Here is a 27,128-nt window from a genome sequence, read left to right on the forward strand (position 1 = left end):
TTTGAGTTCACTTCCCTGCAGCACCCCACCTATTGTTTCTCACCAATGTGACAGTTCCCCTGCCTTTTGCCATTCCATGTTGATGGCTAGGCCCTTCCAACACACAACAGACTCCAGGAGGAGATACTGTATCCAAATCCCTCAGCTGTATCCCACACTCCAGGAGGTCAGCGGATACTGTATCCAAACCCCTGAACTGTATCCCACACTACAGGAGGTCAGCCTCAAGGTGCGATCAGGAGACTGTGACCTACGGGACTCCAGGAAAATATCATTAAGATGTGAATTAACATCTCACACTCCAGGAAGCCAACTTAAAACTTCAAAGTATAACCAGGAGACAGTGGGTCTGTGACCAGCTAGAAGAGGGTGTGACTTGATTAGGAGGCTGGAGGCTGATGCAGATATAACTGCGACATGTTCCCCATGTTCGGGGTCTTTCATTCATTCTGACCGCTAGAGTGTTTTTGATTGACCTTCTTTGCAAAGAATAAATCCTTGTCGGCCGGCAGAAGTCTCTATTTCATTTTTCACCAGAGCAGAAAAGTTTCCACAACAGGTCACAGTGACTTCAAATATTAAGACATTTCATTGACAAGTAAACAAAAAAAGCAGGTGATAACACGGCAACCTTCTTCCTAAATCTTCAAGTACTTTTAGTCTTATTTGTGAATTGGCTAATGGTTGTGTGTTCACATTGGCAGACTATAGCATACTGAATCACTAGTATGGTGTAAATAAGTACTGACGTAAGCAGAGATGAGGCAGGCTCGTTTCATGAGGGGGCTGCAGATGTGGAGGTCCCTGAGTCCGGAGCCAGACAGGTGACTGAAAGACAGACAAAACACAAAAGGTCAGACAGACTTATAGGCTTAACAGGGCAGTGCAATACAGTCAAAACAAGCTTGGAGATGTGATTCCTTTGATGTATTTGCTGTAAAAATGCTGTTAAAATGAGACTACGGTCCATTTGGTAAGTTTGGTCCTCCTTTAGTATTTTTGTGTTTTCTGCACAAATGCAAATGTCAATGCTAATTATAGTTATCATTTTCATAAATTTGCTGATACAAGATGTAATTTACATGTCCATGTAATTACATCAGCCATCCATTACTGCAGGCTTGAGTGAAATCCCATTTTCCATATGAGCTACACAAGGCTAAAACTGTAAAAACAAATATTCAAGCTGAACACAGAAAATAAATAATGATCCGTGATGTTTGACACTAGTAACAAATGTCTGATAATGCCTAAAAGACCCCCGGCTGCTGTCAGACACGGTGGAGCTGAGATCATTTTTGTGAGCCAGCAGATCAAAAGAAGATGATTTAGGATTCTGCTGCATACAGCGATCTCACAGCAAGAGCGACAGCAACACACTGACTGGGCGGAGACAGATCACAGAGCACGCTGCATAGATTCATCACTGTTTAAAAAAAAAGTGGCTTCTATTTAAGTCAAAACATTACTTGTTGTTTAAAGGTAAGCAGACAAGAAGTGATGATCTAGTCATTTCTGTACAGAAACTGACAGTACCACTAAGGGGGTTTGGGTCATTAAAATTGAGTTTGTCTTACTAGTCTCTAAAATTCTGGCCCCAGCCTATGATAAATTCAGTTTTTGGTTGTAGACTAGCAACAAGCCTCTTGAACCATTTTTCCTTGCAGATGGCCGATCTGTTAGTTTACATAGAATTAGCTTACAAATGAATGATTTAGGCTACATCTGCACGGAGACAAAATCTCTCTTCTTTTCAATAAATATCTGTGTCCACACGTATCCACAAAAAACGACTGAACACGCTGTAGTATATATGCCAGGCCTGTTAGTGGCACTGTAACGTTACCACAGACACGCCAAAAGCAGAGAAGAATAAAAAAGACATGTGCACAAAACTTGAGAAGACACAAAAACCGTGTTTTGAAATCTATCCACTCTGGGACCCGGTTTCAAAAATTAGCATGTTCTGGCTCCCAAAATGATGGATCCATGTGGATAAAATGCCCATACGATAAAAAACTTTTAAGGATACACCTAAGCTCACCTCTGTCTGTACAAGGCCTTAGGTTAACGTTTCTTTTTCATGACAAGTCCTCAAGGCCTTGACATGGAGGAGCTGCCCAGCTAGGTACCATTTAATGGTTGTTTCATCCATTTTCTTTACACAAAAATCACAAAACTCCACATAGAAAGGCCCCAGGTAGGTTTGAACCAAACTATGCACCACCGTGCCTTCTGACCGCACATACACTAAGTAAAATCCATCACAACACAAATCTTCCAGCCTGCATGGGCGGTTGGGACTAATCATGATAATCACGATCCTGTGAGGATGCAGCAAGACATATTCTTAGACTGGGATATTAGGGAAATTAATTAAATAAGTTCTACATATTAGTGCACACTTACCATACTAGTTCATCATTTTCTGTGTTCTATTTTAGCTTGTTTCTGTTGCTGAATCAAATCTTGCCTTACAGTGACAGTAGCTATGTCATGAAAAAAACAGCATTTGTGTGCCAGCGTTCCTGTAGTTTTTGTTCTGCAGTTAAGTTCTTCAAGGTCACCATCCACTCAGCCACATTTTCTATCGATCTATCCTCTATCCCGCCAAGGTCAGTTATGAACTCTCCCTCCCATGCCCCACACTACAATCTATTAGCCTGAGGTAGAAGCTAAAGACTTCAGAAAAAAAGGCAGCATGAGAATAAGATGAGAGAAGAGGGATCAGACGGATAGGTAGCAAAAGGGAAGCATGGAGAATCCATTCAACACCCCGTCATTTTGAGATGTCCCCCCTGTGCTGAGCTTTCAAAGTGTGGTATAGACGGCGAGAGAAGAGATCTCACAGGAATTCTACGCACATTGTCTGTCTCGCACTCTGCCTTGTCTGTTTCATCTCTGCCCTGCACTGCCTTTTTTCCTTTTCTATATTTGTCTGATGAAATCTTTGCTATGCTGAGAGACAAGAGGAGTCAGACAATGCAGACGCTGCATTTAAGTGACGTTTAAGTTTGGTCCCAGAGATTTGAGACAATTTACCCAACGTATTACCTTTCAACTTGTTCCAGAGAAAAACAGCATGAGTTTTAAACTTTAAACTTGCCTAATGGAAACAAAAAGTTCCACTTTAGAGAATCCAGGTGGAAGCAATGATCCCGTAATCAATCCTGAGATTCACCTGGTGCAATGAGTACAATGAGATGACTTGAAGGGTGGACAAAAAGTCAAGGTTATTCTCAGAGCAACTGCTAAATTTGATCAAAGCTTTGTTTGAAGATGGAGCTACTTTTTGTAGTGGCACAAACAAGAAGAACCAAGAACCTGAAAGCATTATGAGTTACATCAGCTGACTCAAGATAAAAGCCTATAACAAGAACAAAAACATCAAAATCCCTGTTTGTTGTGGGAGAGCTACTGAACATCAAATGTCCAAGGGGGAAAATAATCCTCACTCTAAGCAAACATGCAACACACTGTGCTTTCATCCCATCAAAAAGTCAACAGACATCATCATTCTTTTCCAACAAGAAAAAAGCTACATACAGTTGTGTTCAAAAGTTAGGATTGTTTCTTCTCTACGGGTTTTGTGTGTGTGTGTAAATCATTATATTAACTTATGTTTACAAAACTGTATAACAAACCACCACACAATACCTTGTGAAGCAAGGCGGAGGAGGGATGATGAGTTAAATAAATAATGGCACATAAAAAGCCTATATGTTGTTTTTCTTATTATTATAATATAAAGGAGTAGCTGCAAACCTTACAAATTACTATAATGTATCAAAATATTAAGACCACCTTTAGACATAGTAAAGCCTAGAGCAGAAGCCAAAAAACCAGCAAGCAGATTAGAAATTAGGGTTGGGTGATATTGGCAAAAAAATTAATCACGATTAATTGTGGCATTTAGCCGATAAGGATTAATTTGACGATTAATTGATGACAATTGCACTTACATGTTTTTGGCTCTAAATCGCCACATTGTTCTGAATTGATACTGACAAATCATCAGTCAAGTTAACTACTTCATTCTAACAGGTTAAGCTGGTAAGTAGTGATTATGCACCAACCAGCCATGTTTGAAATATATATTGATAACAGATGCACAATGCACAAACTGTTTCAAAATAATAATGAAGCAAACATTCAAAGTAACTTTGTCCTTCAAATGTTCTTATGTTAAGGTCACAGAGCAGTGCATATTAACAGTAAAATTAAACAGGACAAATAAGTTCAGAAAAACAGTCACATCAGTGATTATTTCAAGTTAAAAATGTGTGTGTGCAAATTAACCTGTGACTGGAATATGTCACACACTAGTGCATGTTTTCACTCAGACTGTAGAACAGCAGCAGAAAAAAACATTACAAACAAACAAACCAGACAATTTCACATTTAAATGTATGTGTGTGCAAATCAACCTGCATTAAGTTCTTCCAGCACTTAGTTTGGTTGTAAGGAGCACAATGACTAAACGTATCGTGGATTCTCAGCTAAGTGGAATTCTTTCCAATATCTGCTGGAGGAGACTGTTGCAATGTTTTCCTATCTTGCTATGGAGTCTATAAATAAATATCAGGAGGCAGCTTCTCCAGTCAGAGTTCATGCGAACATCCAGTTACTATGGCAACAACCAACACTCCACGCTTCACACCTAATGCATGTAGTATATAGTGCGCATAATCGATAAGTGGCAAATATTAATCAGTGACAGTTTTTCTGACGATTAATTGCACACGATACGATTTTGCACAAGCCTATTTGAAATGCTTGCTATTTTTAAAAATCCCACAGTAGACTATTTATCTTAGCAAGAAAATGTGAAAATAAGTAGGGCTTTGAACTTTCCGATGGAACTTGGGGAGCTTAGGATCCTAATATTGCATCACAACCTCAGTATTATGAATGTGTTAATTAAAAATATGCTAAATAAGATTCTGTAAAAAAAAGAAAAAGAAATCAGCAACTATGTCTGATCTGCAAAATAGTCTGAAAAAAATGTGTTTGTAGAGGATAGCCCCTTACTTAAACAAACAGCCTAACAAGTCTTTACAACAGCACTGAAGCTGCTCTCTGGTATCTGAAACTAGCAACAGACCCTTAATGTCTGTTAGAGCCTCGGCAGTTCTGAATTGTCCCTAGTATATCCTCCACTATCCTGACAGCAGCTACTCACCCCTACTGATCAACAGCATTTCCAATAGCCCTATTTCAGTACAGGTTTTTCAGGCATCCTGTGGTTTCACTGGATTCCTGCGGGGCAGGAGTCATTTTCATTATTCATTACATCAATGAGACAGGAGAGGGGAAAAAGTTAGCAGGAGACAATCATCATGATATAGAGTCAGACTGAGGGACTGTCCTGCTGCTGCCTGACAGCAGGCATGACAAGCTCAGGCTCTAGAAACAGGTACAAGCAGCAGTCTGGTATTACTCTTAACCTTTTAAGTACACGCGGCCCGAGGACGGGACGGTTCATGTTTTCACTGCAATATCTCCGTCTGGGCGCAGCCATTTTGTGCTCTTTGTTGACAACCTACACCTCGTTGGAAAGCCACTTCCCTACTCTATTGATTGACAGCTCGTTTGACCATACAAAAGGATCGAGGGCCTGTCCCTAGCCAAAAGAATCCAATGAGCGACTATATCGAGCGAAGCACCTCCCCCCACTCTTACGCTTGTATTTTCAGCCCATTATATTTGACGCTGAATCTGATGCAATGGACGTATAGCCAATAAGATTTCCGTCACGGGGATGTCCCACATGAAGGGGTTGTGGAAGGAGGGTGGGCTACAGGCCTAAGCGTAAACATGAACAATGGATGCCGGCTGTCCATGCGTAAATGCGTAATAGTGAGAGTGAGCGTATATCTCCATTCCAGTGGTATTTCCAGTGACCAGAGAGATGGCGAAACGCATGGAAAAGAAGAATTACACTGTTGAAGAAGTTATTGAAGAGTGTACGAGACGGGAAAGCGACTTTTCTGACGAGGATGTGTCGGATGCGCAAAGTTATGTGTCGTCTGTTGACTCGGTGGAGGAGGACATGTTCATTGAAGGAGAAGATATTGTCCATGACAAGTAAGTGTAACTTTTATACATGTTGCAGTTTTATAAATAGAATGTAGACGTTTCAAAGAATTAGTGAATACAGTGTTGTGTCCTTTGTTTTGTTTACCTGTGTGGGGGAGGTGTGCGCTTTTACTATTCCTCCAAAAGTAGTTGTGGAGGACTGATTTGTGAGGTGAACAATGAATACAGCTACAGTTGTTCTGTGAATGAATATCTGATATATACATACAACCATACATACATCTATAGTTATTTTGTTTTATATATATTTTGTGCATTTTTAGGCAAACACTGTGTTCTATTTCATTTACCTGTGTGGGTCCTTTGTTCTGTTTACCTGTGTGGGGGAGGTGTGTGCTTTTACTATTCCTCCAAAAGTAGTTGTGGAGGACTGATTTGTGAGGTGAACAATGAATACAGCTACAGTTGTTCTGTGAATGAATATCTGGTATATACATACAACCATACATACATCTATAGTTATTTTGTTTTATATATATTTTTTGCATTTTAGGCAAACACTGTTCTATTTTGTTTACCTGTGTGGTGTGCACTTTTACTATTGATTTGTGAGGTGAACAATGAATGCAGATACAGTTGTTCTGTGAATGAAAACCTTATTTTTTGCATTTTAGGCAAACTGATTCAGATACAGAGTGGGAGCCAAGCACCAGAGCCAGAGCAGCCTCCTACTCCCAGTGTACAACATCACAAGCCAGTCTACATCTCTGGTGACAGTAAGACACCCATCAAGCTTTCTAGCTGTGCTTTGTAGCAGCCCGTGACTGTAACAGTGGCATACTGAGAACAACATGTGGCTGTGAAACCTGTGGAATTGTAAACATGTAAACAGTTTGCTGTAAGTAGTTTGGGTATTTGTTTAGATAAAGGTGTTGTTTTTGACCATATCTCTTGTTCTGAGTCTTTTCTTGTGATGCACAATTTCAGTTTCAGTAGAATAATGAGCATTCAATGTGTTTTTGCTTCACTAACATTATTTCAATCATACTAATAGTGAATCTGAATATGGAATGAGGTTCCTCTAAGTGGCACCTTTCATTAGAGCTCTCATTGATGTCTGTATGTTGAAGCATTCCAGAGTTATGCACTTTGGTGCCAAAGTGTCCATTTGGAGACTCCAAATGGCACTTTTTGGAGAGCGCCTGGGAATACCTACAGAAAAACCTGTCCCAAATGGTCATTTCTTGTCCAATTACTATCTACTTTTAACTGGGAATAGGTAAGACTTCAGCCTGTGTCACTATATTGTCATCTAATCAACATCACCATGCTCCAGTTGTCAAGCAGCCTTTTTTTACAAAAAAAATTTAGGCGAGCTACAAAATCTTTTTATTTCTCTGTGTTTAGACTTCTCTCACTGTTAACCATTTGCAATTGCAGTAAATCACACAGCTAAAATAAAAATTTCAGAGTGTTACCTTCACAATGAGACCAAGCTTTTGCACATACTCCTAAGGGCTCACAAACAGCTTGTAGTTTAATTTGGGTATGCCTTTGACAGGCGTTTCATCAACTATTGAGGGTGGTGTTAAAGGGTTAACTAGGGTATGAAACATAAGGAAGCAACCTGGCTAATACAATACTGGGAATTGGAAACGAAAAATTGGATGGCAGTGCGTTACTCTTCTAGGAATGGTATGGAGTCTGGAGATGCATCCTTCAAAACTGCATTTGGAAACCAACTGTGCAACAGTAGGCCAACACAGACTCAAAATGCAATACTGCGGGGAAGGCGGGTGGTTCGTCCTGACAGCTTGTGACGCAATTAAAAAACCCTCCTTCAGGGAAGAAAGTCAGAGTTCACACATGGTGTGACCTTTACAGTCTGGAAAGGCAATGACTTTATAGGCCTGTGGTTTGAGTGTCTCTGTGTGTCTCTTGATCTTCACCTCACACCCTGATTTTTCAACATTTTTGCTGCTGGATGATCTGCACAGTGGTAGGAAGCGTGTAATAGATACGATATATGGTGCTCCTCTAACATGTATTTGGGTTTAATAACATTGTGCAAATGCAACTGAAGAAAAGCGTCTGACAGGGGATGTAATGTGAACAGCTTTTTTTCTTTGGTTGGATGAATTAAAATCCACCTCCCTGAGGCTGAGGGAGAGGCTTCCAGTGAAGACAACTTTCTCCAGGGCTGGAAATGCAAAAAGCAACTGTCTACCCCCTTGGGAAAATCACTCAGATGGAGCAACACGAAGAAGATTGGTTTCACGCAGGAAAGTGAAAGAATGAAACCCCCACACCCGAACACACACACAGGGGAAGGGAGAGAGAAATAGACAGATGTGGGTGTCTTTAGACCTGGGCCTCAACTTTCCCCATAGGATCATGGGAAAGACGTTTCAGTGTATGTGCATAACAGGATGCTAATTTACCATGACAACCGTGACCGTGGCAACAGCGAAGGATGAATGGATGGGGAGGATAGTATGTGTTTGGAGTGCTGAAAGTAGAAAATTGAGTTTGGCTGATTGTTTTGAAGAAACGATGCTGGCCACCTTACACACACAACAGGCTGACAATGCAAGACACACAAACATACACAAAGATAAAATCCATCATCCCACTTGGACTGTGATAGCATCTTATTTGCAAATTAAGTCCAGTAAATCTGGCTGCTTAGCTTCTCTGTGCTTTGTACACTGCAGCTCATTTGAAGCCTGCAATGCTCCACTCATGGATGAAATTCTTCACATTCCACACTCTTGAGTGGTATTTCCTCTCTTCTTCCTCACTGTGCACCATGTATTTACACAAACCTAACCACCACAGCTGTACATGTCTCTGGTCTATAACTGAGGCAGTGAATGACTGGTGTGAATGCCCTGTCACAGCAACACTGCTGCCTATAAGCAGTTTTATGTCACAATAACGAGTTGAGCAAAGCTTAGGTCCCCAAATGGCTATAAATGATAGACTGATCAGCATCTAATAAAAGCATGAAACCTGTGGGGAATTTTCAGCAGTACTTTTAATCCTAAAACTCTAAAACCTACAAAAACGTATTAAAAATATGCAGACACAGCAGGATAATGTGACAACAGAAGAAATCGTGAAATTTCAGTGGTCTTTGAATGCATCACATTCTAGCTAAAAAATATGACCTAAGGCTTGAAATTCTGATATTTCATCCAAACTACTGTATTCAACATCATTCAGAAAATATATAGTTACACAACTGTACTACTGTTGGTGCAGTTTAATGTGCAATGTAAAGTAAGTCAATCACACGATATATGTATAGGCTATAAAACATTAAAATAAATAAATAAAATGCTTTTGTCCCGATCTGATTCACATCTATCTCCCTGTTGTGCTTCGTTTTTGTGGGGCTTTTTTTCTGAAGCCCCACAAAAAAATAAATCACTGATAAACAAATAAAATGTTAATTTTATGGTTCCACATTCTTGCATAATGAATGTAATCAATGTTTTCATGTGCAAATGATACTGTGGCCCATGGGCTGTTAGCATTACATACACATATGTCCAAATACAAGTGCACAGACAAAACATCTATGTCACATTTTTGCTAGGTTATCTAGCCATTAGTGTCACTTCTTCACTTTCAGTTATCTCTCTCGCGCTCTCTCTCTCTCTCTCAGAGGTGATGTTGTGCCATGCAGTGTCTTATGATGTGTGATGTAGTGTGAAGGGCTGCTCCAGGGCAGCCACAGAGCTGAAACACTTCACAGCTTCCTGACACTGACAAAGGCGACATTCTGCCTGCTATCTTTGTGTGTGTGTGTGTACGTGTGTGTCTCAGGTTGCTCAAGGTGCCCTGTTTGTCATTTAACTCAGCGTGAAAAGCTTCAGCTCACCTGATGTCTGTGCACCTTACTGAATGCCTGCCATGTAATCCTTCATCTGAACCTGGAGCTGCTGACACTGTTAAGATATGTGTCACCAAGTTGCCATTTTGTTGGTGAATTTTAAAAAAGAAACTGATAGGGAGTGTAGGGCCAGTCTCAGTCTGAGTCACATTGAAAAGCCGTTTTCAAACTCTAGGACACAGTTTCAAATGTTACCGTTTTCAAGCTCCTATAAAGCCGGATCCGTGTGGATGAAACGCCCATACAATAGAATAAACTTGTGTGATCTCCATGTGAACAGGGCCTCACATGACTCACATGATCTTATCTGATCTCTGTAAGACACTCATAAAATAAAAATTTGCACAACAACAAAAAGTTCTGCAGGTGATCATAATAATATTTTACATTCTGTCATGTCCCAGACAAAAATAAACAAATGTTGATACTTCAACAACACTACTGCATTCAAGTCTCTGATCTTAGCTCAAAAGTGTAGGGCTGTAATCTCCCAGTCGACTGGTCGATTTATTAGTCGATCTGGCTCAACCAAAATTCTGATTGGTTGACTTTTTGTAGCGTTAATTTTATCAGGAGGAAGGTACCAAGTGCTAATGCAGGTGTTTTCGGCGCACCCGTTTCACAGGTAACGGTCGAGCTTTGAACACCCCCTTGTTTTTACTACTTTGGCTTAGCCAGACCCACTAGAGACGGAGAGTACCGGCCCAGTGGTTTGCTGAATATTTATTTTATTTATTTTGACTGTGTCATTTAGGTCAGTCCTCCTCTGTCATGTCAGAGTCATCTGCAGTGTGGCAGCGCTTCATGGAAACAGACAACGGAAAAAAGTTTGCATCCTGAATTTCCCCTCGCGGATCAATAAAGCGTCTATCACAGCTCGACTACAAACATTGCGTATCAGCTAAAAACGGAAAGCTGCCTTGTCTGTGATAGGCTGCCCCGTCCATTTTGAGCATATGGACATTGACGTATTTCAATGTTTTAGTCTATTAAATTGTTTTATAACTGTAGGTGCATGCTTCAGACCAGGCTGGATTCAGCGATTTTGGATTGATATCACTACATGAGGGTATATTTTTCAGAAATCCAGAGCTATAATATTGCGCAAATGCACGTGATTCAAAACGCTGTCGGAGTGTGTAATTAATTTCAGTGCAAAAATAATCGGGTCAAAACGATGTAATAATAAACAAATAAATTACTATTATTTGTAGTCTTTATGTTACTACTACTGTCAGTCGACCAAGACTTTCTTTGGTTGATTACAGCCCTACAAACGTGCATGGTCTCCCTCAGGAAACAGTTTATATTTTTATGGGTCTTCAACCCAGGTGCAGGTGATGATGGTGGTATGCAGTCCTCAACAAGGTTAGTCTTTACTATGTCACATACAGACAGATGGTCAAGGCCTGAAAGCATCACATGCATGAATGTTATGTAAGCAGCTTTGGATAAAAGCTAGATGAATAAATGTAAGTTACACTACTCAAAAGCTGCAATTCTCCATGTGGCCAGTAGGTTGACAACATGGCGTTGGCTGGACCTTATTCCCAGGTTAAACCTCAGCTCACTGTATACTTTTGAAATTCATGATGCATTGTACACATTAAATACACTGCAGTTTCTCCTGATTAAAAACGTTCTCCTGTCACCACAGCTGGGAAATGCTCTTTTTAATCTGTTTATAATCATCTCCACTTCCACCACCCTCTATTCTCTCTATTTTGCCTCACGATTAGGAATGGGCCCACTGAAGTGTACACACACCGTCCCCAAATCATCCGCCTGCCAGATTAGGTCACATGTGCCCTGCATAAAACCTCGAAGAGGATTACTATCAGGCATCGTTACAGGCTTTCCCTGAGAACAGGCCCAAACACCACTTAGTATTACAACACAGAGAGCTTTACTCTAAATGGGTGTGTGTTCTTCCCTAAAGATACAGCCTGAAGAACCTGCTCATTTATCAGAGATACACACACTTTTCCTTTCTGTCCAGTGATGTCTAAGAAGCAGTCCCTCAGATTTAATGGAGCAGTGTCTTCATAGTAAAACCATCTATCTTCACTAACCTCTGAATTTATTGACGATCTTTGTGCAGAAACAGGTTGCTCTTCAGTTTCTGAATCTAAAGAAGCAAGAAGCTACAGCAAAGATGAAACAGACACACACTGGACACATCTTTTGCATCTGCAGCTGGTCATCAGCAGCCCCCATAGACACCGCCTGAGCCAGTTACCTGGTGTGTAGCTTATCATTACTCCATTAGACATTGTGACCGCATGGCACTCATACGCTGCATGCTCTTCTATCTTTAGAGCCATTATTCTTGTCTTCCCTCATGTCCCTGCTGTTATGGCAACGTCCCAACTCCACACTTCCTGCTGTCTTCTCACATTGGCCCGTTGGATTTGGTTAAGAACTCAAAATTCTTCTTCAAAAGTCTTTTATCTGTTGGTGAATTGACGGGTGATAACAGATCATCCACAGCATCATCCAAGACCTATGTATGCAATATTGCAAAAAATGCTTGTGGATGTATCAGCAATTTTCACCTTTGACACAAAAGGCATTTTTGACACAAATTCTGACTGCTTAAGAAAGCAGTGCAGTTTGTGTTTATTTGTGGACAGACCAAGCCTTGGGGCCTGATAAAATAAAGGCAGTACCAAAGTCCAAAAACCTCCAGTAGCCACTGTCTAACATCCTGCTATCATTATGCAAATTAATAGTATAGCCAAAGATGTTCTGCTGGTGCAGATGCTAAGTTCAACATAATGCTAATTAGAATTGGTTGTTATTATGTTCATGTTTCTATTTGTCTGGAAATTTCCTACCGTAAAAATCCCCATCTCACTTGGATTGAGCAGAAAAACGAGCAGAAACATGGCTGCCTTCAGTAGACGAAACTGCAACATATGTCAACTGACATGCCAACTACCTTGCAAAGACGATGAGCGGCTTGTTGTGGTCTTTACTACAAGTTGCTTCAAGAAAGCCTTGCAGTCTGAATGAACTGAAGACCATCTGCCAGCAAGAATGGGCCAAATATTTTTGTCTTCAACTGTAAGCCAAGGTTGAATAAAGATGTGCTGCTTGGGCTGTGTAAAAAACATCAGTGAAGCTTTGCCTACATAACAAAAAATGAGGACTATACTGCTTGTTTTTGTTGAACAGTGCAGAGCCCATTATAGCACCGGAAATGTGTAAGAGAATACAGATATTAGTTTGGCATAATGGGAAAAGATGAAGAGAAGTTGGGTAAGCATTCTGATGAGTAATGAGCATCAAAGCTGAGGAGGAGGAAGCGCACAGAGCCACAGTCTCTGCTCCTCCTCACCTCATTTCTCTTTGCGGCTTAAAAAACAAAACGCCTCTCACATCTCCCTGATGTCCTCATTACAGCCTGTCTGCTCCTGAGCCAGCAGGAAATCTCACATTTCAGGGAGATACAGAGGTAGGTGTCAAGGAAAGCAGGGTAGCAGTTATGCAGCATGTTGGAGAGGTGAGGAGGGAATGAAGCAAACAAAGGTGAAAGGAATGCAGCAGAAAAGAATGTAATATATTGGAGGGAGAGGACAAAGAGATGTCCCAACTGAGAGACAGAAGACAAAGAGTTTGAATTAAAAACCTAAAGCTGAGAATATTTCAGGTCAAATGGGACTTTATTTCTTCTGTCTAGAATTGTGTTTCATTTTGCTTCACCTTTTCTTTTTATCATCCAGTCAGGAATACCTCTCTCTAAAGTACTATTCGATAAATGGAACAGCACATGGTTTTCTTAAGCTGGATCCATACTCCGCGAGAACAGAGAACTCCCTCCCCCCTGCAGATGTTACGTCCACAAAATGACATCATTTTTTGTCTCGGACCACCCATTGTTTCCGCACTCTTGTGCACAGGGTCCGGGCAGAACTTTTTCTTTCAAGGCTGTGCGGCAACCATGCTGTGATTGGTCAGAATTGATTGTGGGCATGATGAATGTGGAGAAGCGCAAGGGTTTCAGGTGCAGAACACACAGACAGAAGGAGGAAGTACAACGACGATGGACGGTTTAGATGAGCAGCTGGCAAACAGCTCCTGGAAGCTCCTGGAACACGGCGCACAGAGGAGAGAGTCTGTCCAAAAGGTGGCGATATAATCCCCAGTATTGATCACGGTGTTACAGTGGCTCGCGCACAGTAAACACCAGGAGACGGGATGTATTATTGCAGACAGTCATCCACACATTCACAGAATGAAACTCACACAGACCAGAGGTCTGCTACAGTCAGCTGCACTGATCTTCTATCTATTGTCATGCTGTACGCCCTCTTCCCTGAACATTATCAGCTCGTTAGGTCAGGTAACCACGACTGTGCTCACAATTTACAATACAACTGCATTGTCACCCTAGTGTGACATGTGCTGCGTAGGAGGCCGTATGAGGAGTTCTGCACACACGTCTCGTGAAGTATGGTACCTCCGTGCCGAAAAGAACTTTTTTTTTTATCTCTTACCACCCGTGGAGCGAGTTCTCTGTTCTCTGTCTCGCGGAGTATGGAACAGCCTTTAGGGTGCACCGGCTTCCTCCCACATTCTAATGACATCCTTGTTAGGTTAATTGGTCACTCTAAATTGCCCATAGGTGTGAGTGTGAATGGTTCTCTGTCACCTGTAGATAGTTGCGATAGCCCCCTCTGACCCTGCACTGCAGGAGAAAGCGGGCTCAGATAATGGATGGATGGACCATTGAGTCAGAGAGCCTACAACAATGCAAACGTTGGGAACCAGGTGTTCCTAGAAATCACTAGTGTTATTCCTCATTTTACAATAAGATGCTAACATTCTATATGTAGGCATACAGACTATATAGTAGGAGCTCTGGCCATTACACGAGACATGATCTATGCACTGACAGTATATAACTGTGAACAGAGTGTCCGTGGCGAGGTTTCTGAAGCAGTGTTGAGTCTCTGTGAGAAGCTCTGACCATTGCCATGTTGGTAGCATCACAGTCTACCTTACAAGCAAAGAGGTGGAGCACGAGTGGAGCTGAAGCACAAAGCTCACACTGTCAGTTTGCTCCTGTCATTTAAAGAAGCGTCACCCATAAGTCCAACTTTAGGTAAATTAAATTTCAAAAAACTTATCAATAGATACCAGATTTTGTTTGTACCAGGCTGTAAACATGTTCTACTCTAAAGTTGGTCATTTTAACATGGAAGTCTATGGGGACTGACTCACTGCGAAGTGCAATTTTTAACACTTCAGCATGGGCTTCATTTCTTAGCCCCAGAGGTTTGCTGCTTGGTCCTGTGTAAAAGCCGCAATTAGTGACTGTTGATGTACTATTGTGTGCAGTGTCACGACCTGGTGTTTAGTTCTGGTTTTGTTTTCTTGTTTTGGGTTTCTGTTTATACTGTGTCCTGCCCTAATGTGTGCCACCTGTGTCTCGTCGTCTTCCCTGGTCCCTTTGTATATAGTCTGTGTCTTCCCCTCTGTCATTGCTAGTTCGTCTCGTCCGGTGTAGGGTTTGTTTCTGTCTATGTCTTGTCAATGCCATGCTTTCTTCCTCGCCTACCATGCCATGTACTTCTGCCTGACCTCGGGTGCTCCAGGCCTTGTCCATGTTATGTTTTTTTTCGTGCCCTCCTGGCTTTCAATAAAGGAGCTTTTGTTAACTCTAACCGCTCTGTGCGTCTGCATTTGTGTCCCCCTCCTGACGACCCCTGCTGTTTGGACGGTGCAGGTAATATGCACAGATGATAAAAACTTGATCAGTAAGTGTGACATTCAGGGACACATTCAGGGTTAGACCATCTTGTTTGATGTTTACATATACAACCTTTGTTTAAGCTCAAGTCAGACTGCAGAAATTTAGCCCTTAAACACATTTTATATAACTCACTTGTTATATTAAGACTAAACGTATTGCATAATTCACAGCATGACTGCTTTGAGTGACAGGAGGGTGCCTACTCCACGATTACACATCTGCCTGCCTGCCTCAGCTCCACTTTCGCTCCACCTGCTTTGGGAGTTTAGGCGAAACCCAGACGCTGCCAACATTGCGACAGTCGGCGCCTCCCACAGGGACTCAAAACAGCACTTCAGAAAACCATGAGTGACATCGCAGAAGGGTTTTCTGTAATTATTTACAGTTTATGATGTACACATACTAGAAGGACTCCTATACACTACATTTACCAGCATTTTGGAGGGTTTTTTACCTTTTTTACCTGATGAAGCTGTGTGTCTCTCTCTCCTGTCTGAATAAATCCTGTGAAGAGGAGCTCTCCAGGATAAAAGAGGTTTCACAGTCTAATGAGGATTTGTTTGGAAGTCATTCCACTCAAGAACAATGGTACTGCACTGGCTGCTAATTAGGATCCAATCCAAATAGCCTCATTAAGGATGATCACTATCATTTCCCATTTAACACATTTACATGAGATATATTACACAATTATATGTTGTACTGCAGGTGAAGGAGCACACAAGGCCTTCTGCGGACTGTATTAGCATACTAATAGTATGCAAGCTATTTCTGGCTAGTTATCACTGCTGTGACCCAGCCTTCATTAGTGCTTCTACAAGCCTCTGAGACTACACAGGCTACAACATAAATGCATAAACATACACAATATGAAAGATGCCAGGAGTGTGTTTCACACTGAGGCTTACTGGGCAGGATCCCAAACTTCTGCCTTATTTACTTTTAATTTCTTCCAGATGTGAAGTTATGCAAATTAAGAGCAACAGTGCATAAAACTTTTATGGCATTTTTAAGGTATCACACAGGCTTGCAGAGGATTTTGTATTTACATCAATAAATCAACAAAGCTCTAAATGTGTGGTCATCATTTCTACATACCACTGTGAGCATTACTTCAGTGTGCCTGTGATTTTGATCTGGTACAAACCTGGGACTTTCCTATATTTTTATGGGATATATAATTGCCTCTAGTGGGAATTGACGTCATTTCCTGTGGGCGAGAAGCTCTCAGGGTTTTTCACATTATGCAAGACATACTGCATACATCTGCCACTTTCTCACTAGGCTGTACTGTGATATGTGTACACACATGAATTGGACTTTTATGGAGTTGATGTGTTCAGTTCATATTTAAGTGGAAGTGATTGCTGATGATTTTCTAGCATGTACTTAAAATAAATAAGTAAAATAAAACTCAAGACAATTTCAATTGGAAAGAAAAACATTGTGCTTGTGTTAATCCTAATCGTAGTTTAACCATCTGATTTTAACTGCAATTTGATTATGATATTATAAAAAAAACAAGATAAATGCATGCTTTAAAAAAACTGTACTGGAAAAACAGAATCTTCTCACTTTCTGATGGCACTGGAATGGAATCGGAAAATATGACAAAATCTAAGCTTATTTCACCACATCCACTTACATGTCTCAGTTAAGATTTCCCCTTAAAATAATATTTCACAACACTCCTAAAAAATCAGCACTGTGGACAAACTGGTTTGTACAGGCTGTGAAAATACATGTAATGAATTATCTACAGCATGTGGGACTGTTTCCAGTATTGGAAACACCTGTGGGCATTCGGAAAATATATTGTATACTGACTCCAGTATTTTTTTACCATTCTTGTTAATTCAATAATAAAGGGGATTTCAATTTTCTCATGTTCAGTGTCTCCTTAAACTGGCACTTATTAATAAGTTAACAAGCCCTCCCAGCCGGTGTGTATTAATACCTGTTAGAAGACTCATTATAAGGCAGCAGAGATGGAGAGGGATTAGGCTATGGCAGCATGGCAGATGCTCAGTGGATATGTACACTAAGTTCAACCAGAGAGAGTAAAGAGTATATCTGACAGGCAGAAGGAGATAAATCCTTGAGAGCAGCAGTATGTACACTCTGCTTCCCCTGTCACTAATTATCCACATCTGAGAGGAACAAGAAGCAGATGCTCCACTGAGTTGAGAAAACAAATACTGTCCCTCTATTCCTTGATCTACATTTCTATCACTCCTTGTTACGCTGAGTGGCTGATCACACACAACAAGTTTAAAAAGATGCAAGCATGTGCACAGCGTAGCTAATTAAGATTTAATGAAGCTGGAGTTTCTATGTTTTCCTGCCTGTCCAGGTGTTCACCTGCAGTCACAGCGCAGCCATCTAATATTAATGAGGCAACTGCAAACAGCAACGGCTCTTGTGTCGGCTACAAGGGTGACAACAAAACAATACAACTCACACAAAGCCAAAAACAACAGCTAAGAAGTCTATCACTGCATGTGCAGAATAGTTGACCAGTGTAAAACACATTAAAAGAGATGGTGCTTTTTGTTTTGTTTCTATTTAATCATCTCTGACTTGTTCCATCAATCACTGAAGACATCTTGGACACAGAACCATGTGCTTTTATGTGTCAAGGTGACAGAATCTTAACTGAGGCAGGACTGTACCACTGGTAGGGGGACTGGACTGTTCCCTGCTGTGGCCTGTGGTTCCGGACAGTGGATTTTGTTTTTGTTTTTTTGCCTTCAAGCATGACTGGCAGGCACTCAGTGCAGATAGCCTTTGTGTTACTGATGGACATGTGAGGATACAGCATGAATACCAGAGCGTTTGAGCAACAAATACAAGGTAATTGGATTTGGATGTAACCACGCGAGAATTTTAATCCAACTGTGGGGAAATAAATTAATGTGAAGGAGATGTGTGATCTCTGTTCTCTGTTTCAGACATCACTGCTTTCTATGTTGTAATTTAGCATTTTCTGCTTGCACAGTATAAGTGGAGGCTTTTAGCAGTGACATGCTTTTGCTCTCTCTCTCTCAGCACCTCGCAGCACTTCATCCTTAATCGGGCTGTGAATGAGTCAAATATTTGCTTGTGCCCGGTGCCACGTCTGTATTTGCAGCAGCTGACCTCTATTGTAGAGTAAATCTCAAAGGATCAATGCACCCAAGCAGCGAATGAATTAACTTTTATTTTCCAGAGAGGAAATATGCAAATGTCACTGAGTCTGCATGGACTTGATTAAACATATTTCCATTCAACAAAAATGAGCACCATAAAAACATTCACCTCCAACAGTCCCCTGTTTATCAAGACCCTTTCAGATCTAGGAGTCTTTTATAGAGCTAGGGTTGATACCAAAACAGAAAAGAATGACTCCATTCTCTTTCTCAAGGGGATGGCCTGTATAATGAATGACATGTGATACAGTTAGGGAAAAAATTATTTGAACCCCTGCTGATTTTGTGTCAATGGTGTTCAGTGGTACCATTGAAATTATAGACTGAACATTTCTTTGTTAGTGGGAAAACTTCAACATCAGCAGGGGTTCAAACCATTTATTCCCTTACTGTATATATTAACGAAATTACAAGAATTTTCAAATGACTAAGATGATGACCAGCTGATCCTAAAATTCCTAAATTTTCTTATTGCTGAAGAAAACGCAAGGGAAGAAAAGGGAAGGGAAGGGAAGGAAGGGAGGGAGGGAGGGAGGGAGGAAGGGAGGGAGGAAGAAGGGAAGGAAGGAATAAAGGAGGACAACAGAGAAGGGAAGGAAAACAGGATTGTATACAGGAAGGATTGAAGGATGGAGCAGAGGACGAAAGACAAGAGGGATGGAATGCAGGAAGACAGGAAGGAAGAAATTAAGGAAGGAATATCCAAATTTGTTTAAACAGACATTATTTATGACTCTCATACTGGGATAGTAAACCGTACAACAACATATTTAATCTGGACAGGTGATATGATGTTTGAGAGCAAGCAGGTTTCTTAACGGCTAGATCGGGACTGCTCTATGTTTTGGACTAATTTCATTTTGGTTTGGGTTTTTCTTTGTCCTCTATCAAAGTGACCGTCACACTACAGCTTGTACTGTAGCTGGCACAGCTACCGCTAATGTTTTATGACTTTGAAAACTGTCACTGGAGTATTGAGGCAGACGTGATGCTGCTGGTCACATGCAGGTGAATGTAGTTTTGAGGTATAAAACCATAAATGTGAGTTCAAGTCAACTTTTCAAAAACAAACGGAGTAGCACTTCATTGATTCTGACAGAGCATCTAGAAACACACACCTCACACTGCTGGATTTTCAAAAGGTTTCTTTCACAGCAAACAAGACTTTTCGAAGTATTTTGATCTCACAGAGCTCACAGTCCTTTGAAGACATTTAGGCAACTCTCACTCACTCACACACACACAAACACACACACACGCACTTCAGAGGGTGGCTTTGATGCAATTCGCCCTGTCACCATCTTGTCATCTTTATCATCTATCACTATTATCACATTTTCCCTCAGCATCCAGAGAAAACAGTGGATCCCTAAGGGCCTCTCCTTACACAACACAAGATATGTGTGTATGTATGCACAAGCTTCTGTGTCAATTAGGACTTTTTTGGTGGAGCAAGTCAAACAGGGTAGACAGCGTAGCTTGTTACAACAGCTACGGAGAGTTGGGGAGGTCAAGAACAAGTCCCTGGGGCAATTTTGGTTCCACATAAAAGAAATGAAAGACTGTTAAGTGAATATAAACTAAGGGGTCCGTCAGCAGTTCATACTCAATTATGTGTGACATTATTTCACACCAAATCCACTAAGACCTTCTCAGTTGGCAGACGACTGATTTTTGGTGTTTACATCCAAACAATGCTTCATCTGAAACACTGCATTGCCTTCAAATCATCCATACTATACACTAGAAAACAAACAGATTGGTGAATAGATGGGGTGATCTCAGTGTCCAGTTTTCACATCTCACTCTCTGCCACAGTCTCTGTTAACTCAGTCAGTGAGCGGCCTCCAGTCTACAACAAAAAGCCGGCTGAATATAAAAAAATCTACTTCTTTGTATCCACATTTTAAAAGACCAAACAAACTCCCAATTAGCAGTGAGTCAGTGTTTAATGGGCTGTGCTAAGACTTTGGGCCCCATCGGCCCTGAAAGCTGAGGAGGAGGAGGGTGGATTGGTGGGGACTGGTTGATCTTTTTATTCATTTTCGGCCTTCATCTGTCCACTCAATGTCACTCTGTCATGTTTTGAGCTTCTAAAATTCTCTTATTTTTGGGTTTATTCTTCTTCCATCTCTTTCCTTCCATTTTCCGCTGCATTCATGCATTATGTACAGCTGATCCCCATCTTTTGCCCTTCCTCTATATCTCTCAAAGCCTTTGTTTGTCTCTGGCTCTCAGCACTGCCAGGCTCATGCTGCAATTACATTTTGTTTCACCGCTGTCTTTATTGTTAATGTTAGGTTGTTCACACATGCTTGACCAAGCATAAAGTCACTGGTAAATGTTGCATATAAACAACCATCAGTTCAGGTCGTAGTTTGGCTAGCGCAGAAAACACACACTCACTTATATTAATTAGTAAGACTTACTACAGTATCTCAAATCACATACTTCAAACAAACTTAATCTACACAAAATCTAACATATGATTGATGAAAGTAAAGGGGCAGGATTCTCTAATAGCATATGACATATTCTGTAGTAAACATGCTTTTCTAATAGCTATTGACATACTGCAGGATAGACTGTGTTAAAATGATGGAACACAATATTTGAATGGATCCTCATGCTAATGACAATCAGTTAATTGGTGAAAAGTAACTAAAAATCCATCTGTAAGACATTCACCACGTATGACACATGGTGCAGTTTATGCTAATGACCATATGGACGTATTGTACAGTGGTGATGGTGGTAACAATGTTAGCTTTTTTATTACCATTGCCTTGATCCCAGCCAAATATCTGCCAAAGACGGATGTAACTGATGGCGGTAAACAGTTGTCCATGGTGTGTCAAAAGAGTTGTTGAACCCAAATGTTAAACCTTCAAGATTCTTTACTACAATTTTTGTTCCCATAACCTCTCAAATCCTGACCCACAGGCAGATTACTAATCCGATCTTGTTTTTCACTCAGCAGTTGTGTTGTTAATTAACTTCTGTACAGTTCCAGTCAGTTCCCCTCCTCTAACACATTCCATCTCACATTATTTCTGACACTTTTCCCACTTCTAGGCCTGTTTATCTCTGACAGATTCTCACTCTCTCACTCTGCCCGTCAACCAGTTAGTCTTTTTTTTGGTGGATCCACTGACAGCTGCTCAGGTTTAATTGGGGCTCAAATTAAATCAGCAGCAGTTTAATCTTTTCTGGATACCAAACAGGGAGGCAGGGACTGGGGAGTGCAGTCTGTGTTCCTGGCAATATCTCATCATGCCTCCATGTAAGCAAATCCCAACACTGAAAAATAATGTGTTACTAACATTGCTTCTGGTCACAAGATCTTCATCATCATCATCATCATCATCATCATCATCATCATCATCATCATCATCATCATCATCACAGGGAAGTGGCAAAAACATCTTCAGAAACCGAGGCTACAAGTCCACTTGCTTCTTGAATATGAGATAACGTGGCTTAATGTGTCTTCACAGGCATACTGACAACAGAGTTGCTATAATGTGGCTAATTATAAGCTAAAGTATTAAGCATATTTGTGTGGAATGATGGTATTTCTGTGCAGCAAAAACGAGATTTTTTAATTGCAACATTACATTAAAATTAATGTTTGGTGGATACATTTCACTTATTTCACTGTAATTCATCCTGACATATTTGGGAACTTTGAGAAAAGTGAAATTTTAAACTGACCTCAATTCTATAGCCCAGAGCTAGGTTTGGCAGCAATACAAGAGTGTGTAATTAGGAACCTAGTAAAGAGTGTGTGTGGTTCAAGAGGTTAATCTGGCTCTAATCAAATTATTAGTCTGCATGTAAACACACCAAGAAAGAGAGGACCGGAATTCCCTCAAACTCCCTGCTGGGTTTCCTTTTAGTATGAATTCACTGATTTGAACACACACAGAATCTCAGTCTAGATTCAAGATTCAAGATGTTTATTGTCAAATGCACAGCACTTTACAGTTACACTGAGCAATGAAATTCTTACTTTGCGAGTTCCCTTATTCCCATATGACTTTGTACAACTAAACTAAGATAAAAAAACAGTAGACTTATTTTAGATATAAGAATAAATAAAAATAGGAATAAACAATAAGAAAAATAAAATAAGCAAAATGTGCAGTTCTGTGTACAGAGGGTAAAGTGTTATCAGTGGTTAAGGTGCATTGTTTATGTATTATTGTCAGAGGTAGGACATTTAGAATTTAGAAGATTGTACGCAAAAACAAATATGTGCAATTTTGCATTGTGGCAATGATGTTACATGATAAATGTTCAGTCAGTGTTCAGCAGCCTGATGGCCTGCGGATAGAAACTGTTTTTTTAGTCTTGTTGTCCTTGCTTTCACACTCCTGAAGCGTCTGCCTGACGGCAGGAGTGTGAACAGTGTGTGCTGTGGATGTGTGGGGTCTTTGATGATGTTGTGGGCCCTCTTTGTGACCCGGGCATTGTAGATGTCCTGTATAGGTGGGAAAGCTGCTCCACAGATGAATTGTGCCGTTTTAATGACACGCTGGAGAGCCTTCCTGTCCTGAACGGTGCAGTTCCCGTACCAGATTGTGATGGAGTTTGTCAGGACGCTCTCCACTGTGCATCTGTAGAATTTGCCAAGGAGTTTGGAGGATAATCCAAATTTCCTCAGCTTCCTGAGAAAGAAGAGTCTCTGATGAGCCTTCTTGATCATCTGCAGCGTGTTGTGAGCCCAGGTGAGATCCTCACTGATGTGGGTACCGAGGAGTTTGAAGGTTTTCACCCTCTCTACCTGGACCTTGTTGATGAAGAGTGGGGCATGCTGGTCTCTCCTCTTCCTTGGGTCAATAATCATCTCCTTAGTCTTCTCAGCATTTAAGGAGAGATTATTGTCTAACCACGTGACTGGGCTTGCGATTTCAGTTGAGCCAGGTACAAAGTCACAAACAGTTTGTTTTATGACATTAGCTCCAAGCTAGAGTGCAAGAGAGAGGGGCAAAGGGGGTCTAAATACTGCAGAGAGACATCTGTAAACCTGCTCACATGTTGGCTGCCTGCTCCTGCCTGACATTATCCAGTGCAGCAGCCCACTGTGAGCTTTACACCACTATCACTGCTATTACACAGGCTTACTGTGCTATGCATGTGCGCGTGCGTGTGTGAGAGTTTTACAGTATTAAAGAGGGTTATCATAGCGGCTGGCACTAATCTAGAGGAAGACATAAACAAGACTTAGAGCGGAGGCGAGCTGGGCGCCAGAGGCCGAAGCCCATGCTAGTCACAGACAGGGACATGAGGAGCAGGCTGGATCTGAGTGACGCCACATTAACCATGTCACTGCTGGGTTAAAAAAAAAAAAAAAAGGTGTTGTTGCCTGGTTTGACTGTGCAGTGCAGCAAGAACAGCTGGTCAGACTTTGGAGAATGCTGGGCAATTTATCAATATCACACTACCACCACCACCACAAAAAAAATAGTATTAGCTCCTAAAAATCTGTACAATCTGTGACCATGACCATTGACGACTTTATTCTATTTTGTCCAAATCAATAATTGTGCAATTTTTATGAAATTGTGTCAAGACTGTGTGTTCAAAAAGCATTTTTTTAACTTTATTTTACTTCATTTTTGACATGTGATGTCACTGAAGAAAGAAGACAATTGTTGATATATTCACACACTATGCTTGTTTTCTGAAAAGCCTTGCAGCCGTTCAGAAGTTTGTTACAGTTCTAAGTGACAGACACTCCAGGGTAGTTTGCCTAAAATAACCTCTAATACAGATTAAACCCAAAACACACACGCAAACACACTCACACGTCTCCACTAGCACACTGTTTCAATGTGTTATCAGCTTGCTCAGCCCAGTGGCAGCAGGCTAATTCCAGAACATTCCAGCTCGGCTTACACAGCAGGGAGCCTCCCAAAACATCTGGACCTGGCTTTGGTTAAGCTAGACACACACATAAAAACACACAGATGCACACAAACATGCAAATGTAGAGAAACACACACACTCATTTAGAAAAAACACAGCTGGCTTCACACACACAAATAGGCGTTACATCTTTATCAACCTTACATCAACATGTGGGGAGACTGACATGAATGATGCTAACACGTCCTGGTTGAATGACTTTTGGGTTAGTAAAGTAAATGGTGTAGCAATAAAGGCCCATAATTCTCATTAACATAGATAACTAAATTATTTTTCTTTAAATGGCCCATGACTCCATTGGTCATCATTGCTGAGCCACAAGATGCTGTTACTTTTGCTATAAATGAATTATTTTGTTATTTCTGAGTTGTTTTGTGGATCCAAAAGTTACAAAATAAAGTCCACACTAAAATGAGATCACAGAAAACATGTTTCCATTTTCTTCAGGGCTGTTTTCAGCGTAGAAAAAAAAAGGAAGTTTATCTGGTGTAAAGACTTCTGAGCATTCTTAAACTGATTGGCTAAACTTTTATCCCCCCAAAAATGCAGCACAAGCAACTGATGTGGCCCAACTTGTCCCTAAATTTAAAGAACAATCTAAGCTGTAATGGCATGGCTGCAGTCAGAAGACTTGTTAAGACCATGTATTGTTATAGTGGCTCAGAGTAGCTGCCAACAAAAGTCAACACGGATCCACACAGTACAACTGAATGAATTGGATGTTTTCTGTGGATTTTATGTGCCAGTGCCAAGAAATAACATCCCGACCCTGCCTGTGATTGGACTCACATGAATCAAGTGAAGCACTTTATGTCAGGACCTGGTGTTTATTTCTGATTTCGTTTTCCTTGTTTTGGGTTTTTAGTTTAATCTGTGTTTAGTTGTTGTTCTCCTGTAATCCTAGGGCTAGTGTTTTGTTTCTCTGGGTTTTTGTTTAGTTCTTGTGTCTTGTTGTCCTTGTGGTGTTTGTCTTGTCTGTTTTACTTTGGTAGTCCTGTCCTTTTTGTGCTTTGTCTTGTGTTTTACTTCCTGTGGTTTCCCTCCTTGTATCATTACCTGTCCTGCCCTAATGTGTGCCACCTGTGTCTCGCTGTCTTCCCTGGTCCTGTGTATTTAGTTTTTGTCTTCCCTGCACTCATTGCCAGTTTGTATCGTCACTCATGGAGGTTTGTTTGTCTCGAAACCTTGCCACAGTCTCGTCTCATGCCAGGTTTATGACTTCGTTTTGCTCCATGCTATGTTTTTGATCTCATTTTGCCTTATGCCATTTAGTTATCTAGTCTGGTTTAGACTTTTTATTTAATTCCTGTTTTTGCCTTGCCATGTCCTTTTGCCACGCTTAGTGTGATTTTGAGTTTTGGATTTTTGCTTTTTGCCCTCCTGGCTTTAAATAAAAGACCTTTTTGTTGACTCTTTAAACCGCCCTGTGCCTCTGCATTTGTGTCCTCATCCACGACAACTCATGACACTTTATATGACAAGTTGAGAACATGAAAGTTCAAAGCTGACAAAAGTAATAATTTTTTCAGATCTCAGTCCCCAGTGCTGAGAAAGAGGGCCAACACAAGAACTAGCCAAAAACTGTAGTTCCTTGAATGACCATTTGAAGCTGGCAACAATTCACATTTATCTCCATGTAAAATAAACCTGATGCACCAGATAATTGTGCAACAGAACCATTCAGACGGTTGACCTAGAAAATCAAATATTCATTTGGTTTTCTAGGTCAACCACATATAAAGAACATAAAAAGAACTTTAACTGATATATACTGTGTTTTAGACCAGAAGAAAAAAGATTAAACAGTAAACCCTCAGCATCAGCACACCTAATTGCCAAGTGCCAGTGGATCTTCACATGAAGCACATTGGTCTGTGAACTACCCGTGGCTTGGTGCTAAGCACGTAGCCTGAAGCCTGACACTATAGATGTTCTCTTTTAACAGACTTTTAAGACCACTGCTGCCCTTTGCCTGTTTTTAGGTTTTATGGTTATGACAGTAAGTGGACATATGCACTCTGAAGACGGTGATGACCAAACTTTTTGGATGACGCCACAGAGTTCTTATCCATCTTTATAGTCCATGTTCTAGCCTGCTGATAAGGAAAGGAAGCCTACTTTTAAAAGTTTTAAAATGTCTTATCTATAGAGACAAGGTTGTTCATTTTGGCCTCACAGTTGTAGAGATGTTACTGACTGGATATATGTGGATGTTTTTTTCCCAGGTGGAATATAAGAAATAACGATAGATATTAAAGGTTATGGATTTCTGTCAAGGATAACACGGTGTTTTACATGATGCTGCCAAAAGGTA

The 27,128-nt window shown here is 40.8% G+C and overlaps 1 protein-coding gene across 6 annotated transcripts in view; it reads right to left on the minus strand.

The window, feature by feature from the left end:
* The window catches only part of tmtc1 (transmembrane O-mannosyltransferase targeting cadherins 1), a 91,883-nt gene that overhangs the window by 37,258 nt on the left and 27,497 nt on the right, over window positions 1–27,128 (minus strand). For all 6 annotated transcript variants that reach the window (XR_003670206.1, XR_003670208.1, XR_003670210.1 and 3 more), the window contains exon 5: window positions 750–828. Coding sequence is in view for 1 of the 6 variants with exons in the window: in XM_028399639.1 (XP_028255440.1) it covers window positions 750–828 (79 nt within the window). In the remaining 5 variants the exon portion in view is untranslated. The remainder of the gene's footprint in view (window positions 1–749; window positions 829–27,128) is intronic.

The sequence above is a fragment of the Parambassis ranga genome, chromosome 2 (assembly GCF_900634625.1).
Source record: "Parambassis ranga chromosome 2, fParRan2.1, whole genome shotgun sequence".
Classification (NCBI taxonomy): domain Eukaryota; kingdom Metazoa; phylum Chordata; class Actinopteri; family Ambassidae; genus Parambassis; species Parambassis ranga.